Below are 6,667 nucleotides of genomic sequence, written 5' to 3' on the forward strand. Positions count from 1 at the left end.
GGATTCGTCCCAAAATTAGGGACGAATCCAGAATTCGTCGTGAAATTTTGGGACGAATTCTGGATTCATCCCTAATTTTGGGACGTCAAGAATTCGTCCCTAATTTTGGGACGAATCCAGAATTCGTCCCTAAGTTTGGGACAAATTTAGGGACGAATTTAGAATTCGTCGCAAAAATTAGGGACGAATTCCAGATTCGTCCCAATTTGGCAGTTAGACAAATGCTATAAATTAGCGATCGAACCGACGTTCGGTCGCTAAATTAGCGACCGAATTCCAGTCGGTCGCTAAATTACCGACCGAACTCCGATTCGATCGCTAAATTAGCGACTGAACGCCGGTTCGGTCGCTAAATTATAATTTAAAAAATTGGTTTATAGGGATGAAATTTTGCGACGAACGGAGAATTCGTCGCCAAATTGGCGACGAAACTCGATGTTCGTCGCCAATTCGGCGACGAATCCAATTTTTTCGCCAATTTGGCCAATTTGGCGACGATATAGAATTCGTCGCAAACAAATCAGCGAAACCCTACATCTGGACTGTTCGCCACTTTTTCCACGCGAACTTGGCGACGAATCCTGTATTCGTCGCCAAATCGGCGACGAATTTTGCGACGAAACAGCTTTCGTCGCAAAAAAACAACTTAAACCTAGATCCCGACTTTCTCCTTTTCTTCCCACGCGACAAAATCTTCCTCCTCTCGCCGATTCTCTCCCACGAACGTCGCCGGAGCTGTTCCACGCCGGTTTTCTCCCTCGCCGAACCTTTCCTTCGCCGGATCTCGGTGATTTCTCTCCGAAATCTTTCCTCCTCGCGCGCGGTAAGCTTTCTCCCTTCTTTTTCCTTTTTTTCTATGTTTTTCGCCGTCGGCGCCGCTGGAGAGAGATCGCCGGACGTTGGGCGGCGTCGGGCGGCACTGGCTGGCCCTGGGCGGCGTCGGGCGTCGCTGGCCGCCTCTGGACGGCGCTGGCCGCCTCTGGCAGGCGCTGGCCGGCGCTGGCCGGCGCTGGCCGGCGCTGGCCGCCTCTGGCTGGCGCTGGAACAATATTCCAGCAAGATCCTTCCTAAATCCTACAAGATCCTTTTCCCAAATGAACAATTATTGACATCTAACTGTAAAACAGTACTAAAAACATATTTAATCTCTTGGTAATATTTAAATGGCACAAGTGGTCTGTGGTCGGTCGACTAACGGCATCACGCATGCTATTAGAAAAGATCAAGTTATCGTATAAACTACAAATCTTGCTATTTTCATGTCACATACATGGCTTCATTCAGATAAGATTGGCAGTAGAGTGTTAAGAGGTGAAGAGCAATAGAAATGATGCCCACTACTAAATCTTATAGGAACTTTTCGAAAATGAACAATTATAAGCATTTAAACTACAGTAGTTGAAACACATTCAACCTCTTGGTGATAGTATAGAAACACTTAAAACCAAGATTCTATAGCATATATTGGGTAGGAAAAGGCATATTGCAATAGGTATTAAAAAAATAACTAACATATATGCAACAAAGCATATTAATCAATCTGTCTAAAATTGTATCATGTCCGCATCACAACTTTCAACCTGTTTATTAAAAATAGATTGTGGATCGTGTTCAGGTTAAAGTTAAATTTGTCGTGGATCAAGAATACATGTCATTTTCACAGTCCATGGACTTAAATTTGTCGTGGACCAAGAATCGAGTTCACAAGGGATCATTTTTATTTCAAATTAATTACCATAAGTGATATGCTATATCCTTTATATGATCATCTTACTTAACTGTTACAGATTTTGAAGTTCTCTTTTCTTCTACAAAAGGCATGGAATCCACCACCTTAACGGTCCAACATGGTCGGTCCCACGATCATCTGTGAGGAGGTAAATCGAGAAACTGCAATTGGTCATTATGCAGGAGGGTGAAAAGATAACGGAATACACAGAAGAACTTAAAGAAATTGGAGTCAGATTTGATTTTACGGATGCATCAGAATATATTGGCACCCCTCACAGAGAACCAATTCAAGGGGATTATCAAGGATAACTACTATACACCTCAACACTTCTGGTTTGAGCTGCTTGACCATTCTCAGACAAGAGCTTTAATTGAAACTTTTGTGCCTTTACCTTCATCCTTCGACACCAGAGGAGTTCCTATTACTCTGATCCAGATCAAAATGCTACCTGTTGATATTGATGTTGTTCTAGAGTGATATTAATGTTTTTGATCATGATATGTGTATTGATATGTATATTTGTAGAGTGTGGATTGATATATATGGATATGGATGTTTGTGATTTCAATTTGTGTGAATTGATATATGTATGTGGATGTGGATTGATATGTATATTAATTTGTAAAGTATGGATTGACGATATATATGAATGTGGATGTTTGTGATTTCAATTTGTGTGAATTGATATGTGTATGTGGATGTGGATTGATATTAATATGTGTACAGGTTATTTGTAAAATTTGATTCGATCCGATTGGATCGTGTATTGTATTTATGGGATAATCAACAAATAAAGGGGTAGGAAAGAAAAATTTTGAATTTGCGACGAATTCTGCGACGAAAATGTTTTCGTCCCTAAATTCGTCTCCAAATTCGTCGCAGATTTGCGACGAATCCAGTTTTCGTCGCAAATCTGCGACGAAAATTCTGTGACAAAAATTATTTGCGACGAAAAATTCGTCGCAAATTTACGATGAATTCGATTTTCGTCGCAGATTTGCGACGAAAATTGAATTCGTCGCAAATCTATGGGATAATCAACAAATAAAGGGAAGTGATTTTGCGACGAATTTTGCGACGAAAATTGTTTCGTCCCAAAATTCGTCCCCAAATTCATCGCAGATCTGCGACGAATATCTATTTCGTCACAGATTTTTACGACGAATATCTAATTCATTGCAGATTTTTGCGACGAATATCAAATTCGTCGCAGATTTTTGCGACGAATATCAAATTCGTCGCCAATTTGCGACGATTCTATTTTCGTCGCAAATCCGCGACGAATCATTTTCTTTGCAGATTTGCGACGAAAATATTTTCGTCGCAAATTTGGCGACGAATTTGGGGACGAATTTTTATTTTCGTCGCAAATATCTGCAACGAAACGAGAAATTTTGTCGCCAAATTTGCCGACGACTTTATAGCAACGAAAAAGAATTCATCCCAAAATTCGTCCCAGATTATTTTGCGACGAATTTTTTTTAAAAATTCGTCGTAAAATTCGTCCCAAAATGGATGTTTTTTTGTAGTGGATGTTCGTGCTCATCAATTCATCGATTAGGGATAATTTCATCAATACATTCATAATTGTATATGTAGAGACATTTTCTAGTTGTGATATAATTACAAATTCTCTCATGCTATGAATCGTATTACGAATATTTAGTAAATGAGTTTATGATCCAATCAAACACATAGAGAATGTACACTCAAATAATGAATTGTTATTTATCTAATAAATAATACAACCATAAGGTGATTGCCTTAATACACCTCTCAAATATAACAGTCTTGAGGAAACACAAAGACATCTTCCCTTTCTTCAAATTGTTGGTGAAAAGGTTATTGATGTTGTTGTTGATGGATGACACAAAGCCAACATAGATCTCTCCTATTATAGTGAGAATCTTAGCAGGTCAAGGGTAAATGTGGTGAAGGTTGAGGCTAGTATAGTGAGAATCTTAGCGGTGCAAGGTTAAGTGTGGTGAAGGTTGAGGCTGTGAGGTGAAAAGTCAATTCAAGCCATGGAGATATTGAGGCTGTTGAGCTTGGAACAGGGATGGATCTAGGAAAAGGAGATGGATTGAACTTTAAGTGTGGAAGAGGTAGACTAAGTAAAAAAAATTTATAAAAAGAACTAATGTGTAATAAATATAATAGTAAAAATATTTTTAGAATTTTTTTTACAATAGGTAATAAAAAAATTCTTTGAACTGGACTAAGAGCCAAGGACAATCTTTAAGATCTGTCCCTACTTGAGAACTTTCTTCACGTTGATTGTATTGATGTTAGAGTCTAGCTTCTTATGGTGTTGCTAGGTTTCTCAAGGTTGGAGGCAAAGAATTTGGCATTCACATTGTTCATGTTCTTGCAAACTAGGATCCATTTACAAACACTAATTTGAAGAATGAATAAAATTTAATTAGTTAATTAAATTAAAACATGCTAGCTAATTGATGACGACTAAATTACATTGAGGGGAGAGAAAATTTATAGACATTTGGAGTTATTATTAGCAAAGTAAATGCTAGCGGCCTTCTTAAAGTGGACTAGGATCTAATAATGCCCATACAACATGAGAGTAAGTGGAAGCAAGTAGAGCAATAACCATTAGGAGTTTAACAACCGAAGATGGACATATAATAATTAGAGGACTCTGAGTTTCCTTTTTGGTTGCAATGATGCAATAGGTTAGGAAGATGGATATATAAATTAAATAGAGAAAAGAAAGTTTGAATCAATCTTTCGTCGACTTGTCATAATTAACTATTACTTTACAATGAAGAAGAAGAAGCAAATTGATTAATTATCCATTCTACCTGACCTAAAGTTGGGTCCATTTAGCTTCTATATTGGCCAAGTAAAAAGGGTGTAGACTCAGTCATTTATGGTTTGGATAATTTCTAAATGTATTGAAATGGAGAAAATGATATCATAAATTTTTTATGTTATCTAAACTCATGTCATTTATTCTTCAAAAATATTTAACTAGTAGTTCTTTTTTTTTCAAAATACAAATAAGGTTTATATTTGGAAAACGTATGCTGTGAGAAGCAAAGTGAAATTAGATCGACATTCAAGAATTACATTATATGATTAGTCAAAATAGGAAAGTGGTAGGTAATTGAGTAATCAATTATTATCCTTTCTCGTGGACGGAAATGTTTTCCTGGTATTTGGTAGCATCTCGTCATGGTTGAAATCTTAGCTGGATTTTCATGTTTAAGTAGGAACTGGGTCATGTTTTTGATACTATTAAATTGTTTACGTTAACAACCTAAGAGATTTGATTGCATAATGAAATCACTAATTTCCTGGTATTTGATAGCATCTCGTCACGGTTGAAATCTTAGCTGGATTTTCATGTTTAAGCATGGTCATGTTTTTGATACTATTTAATTGTTAACGTTAACAACCTAAGAGATTTGATTGCATAATGAAATCACTAATTGCCTGTGTACGGGAAGGCATCGTCAGAGTAGATAAGGAGCAGGTGAAGAATATAATCATTGATTGCAGCAGAAGAAAATCCACCGTAATACATTTTTCAACTTGATCTCTCACCCAAGTAAGAAGTTTCAAACCTAGCTAGTTAATCCGCATCTGTTCTATATAAACCCATCATCTCTAAGCTCTCAATGCATTCACCAGCAACTTCCTCAATACAAGCTCCAGTGAGATTTCAAGTAAGGCATGGCTGTTAAACTCCTCCTCTTTGCACTCCTTGCCTTGGCTTCCTCCAGTGCAATATTGGCTTCCGATCCTAGTCCCCTGCAGGACTTCTGCGTCGCCGATCTTAACTCAAGGAGTATGCATGCATTTAATTAACTTACTCTCGTTTAGCAAAATTAATCTTTCCTCTACAGCATTATATATATCGATATTTTGCAGTATTCGTCAATGGATTTCCATGCAAGAACATGAACGACGTGAAAGCGGAAGACTTCTTCTTTGGCGGCCTTGATAGGCCTGGCGATACCAACAACTACCTTCGCTCCAATGTCACCCCCGTAAATGTAAACCAAATCCCAGGGTTGAACACGCTCGGCATCTCCTTGGTTCGCATTGACTATGGGCCCAATGGTCTGAACCCTCCTCACACCCACCCACGGGCCACGGAGATCCTCGCTGTGCTAGAAGGAGAGCTCTACGTTGGCTTTGTGACCTCCAACCTCAACGGTGGTGGCAACCGTCTCTTCACCAAGATTTTGAGAAAGGGTGATGTGTTTGTGTTCCCGCAGGGCCTCATCCACTTCCAGTTTAACATTGGGAAAACTAATGTGATCGCGTTCGCCGGTCTCAGCAGCCAAAACCCAGGCGTCATCACTATCGCCAACGCTGTGTTCGGGTCGAAGCCGCCCATTTCTGATGATGTGCTCGCCAAGGCTTTCCAAGTGGGCAAAAACCTTATTGACTGGCTCCAGGCGCAGTTCTGGACCTACAACTAATAGCAACCTACTTTCGGACAATCATCTACCAGCTTTTCGTTATTTGTGTTCATGTTATAACAATCATCTACCGGCTTTTCGTTATTTGTGTTCATGTTATGTTAAAATAAGAAAGTCAATAGTGGCGTCACTACTGTTATAGCGTGTGATGTTGTCATTATATATATCAGTCGAGATCAATATGTAATGAATAATTAAGAAGACAATCCGGTTGAGTTTATATATAAATACTAATTAGTTGCAATTTAAGTGAAACATGACTAGATACTTGTTCCCGTTTGAGATCGCGGTCCGATGAATTAGCAGGAGACGATAGTTGAAAAGGCGGCGTTGTAGACTTTGACAGCGAAGAAAGCGACTGATTGAGGATGAAGAAAACATGAGAAGATCTATAACGCTCAAGAAGATATTTGAACGGATGCTGAGGGAGTTCGATAGGGCTACTCGAAAGCTCAAGTTAGTACAGGAGCTCAAAGAGAACGAAAGC

The 6,667-nt window shown here is 38.8% G+C and overlaps 1 protein-coding gene across 1 annotated transcript; it reads left to right on the plus strand.

Moving 5' to 3' along the window:
• The first annotated feature begins 5,361 nt into the window (after nt 1-5,361).
• Nucleotides 5,362-6,424, plus strand: LOC141813233 (putative germin-like protein 2-1). Its single transcript, XM_074701162.1, has 2 exons — nt 5,362-5,540; nt 5,624-6,424. Exons 1-2 carry the CDS (start codon nt 5,426-5,428, stop codon nt 6,178-6,180), a joined length of 672 nt encoding a protein of 223 aa, XP_074557263.1. The 5' UTR covers nt 5,362-5,425; the 3' UTR covers nt 6,181-6,424.
• Nucleotides 6,425-6,667: the final 243 nt, after the last annotated feature.

The sequence above is a fragment of the Curcuma longa genome, chromosome 20, assembly GCF_044706935.1.
Source record: "Curcuma longa cultivar G26 ecotype Majalengka, Jawa Barat chromosome 20, ITB_CL_G26_1.1, whole genome shotgun sequence".
In the NCBI taxonomy this organism is placed as follows: domain Eukaryota; kingdom Viridiplantae; phylum Streptophyta; class Magnoliopsida; order Zingiberales; family Zingiberaceae; genus Curcuma; species Curcuma longa.

Bases quoted from the DNA above. Each gene is read 5' to 3' on its own strand.
- LOC141813233 (XM_074701162.1), top strand. From the start codon at position 5,426: ATGGCTGTTAAACTCCTCCTCTTTGCACTCCTTGCCTTGGCTTCCTCC. The intron at 5,541-5,623 runs GTATGCATGCAT...GATATTTTGCAG, and splicing joins CGCCGATCTTAACTCAAGGA to TATTCGTCAATGGATTTCCA.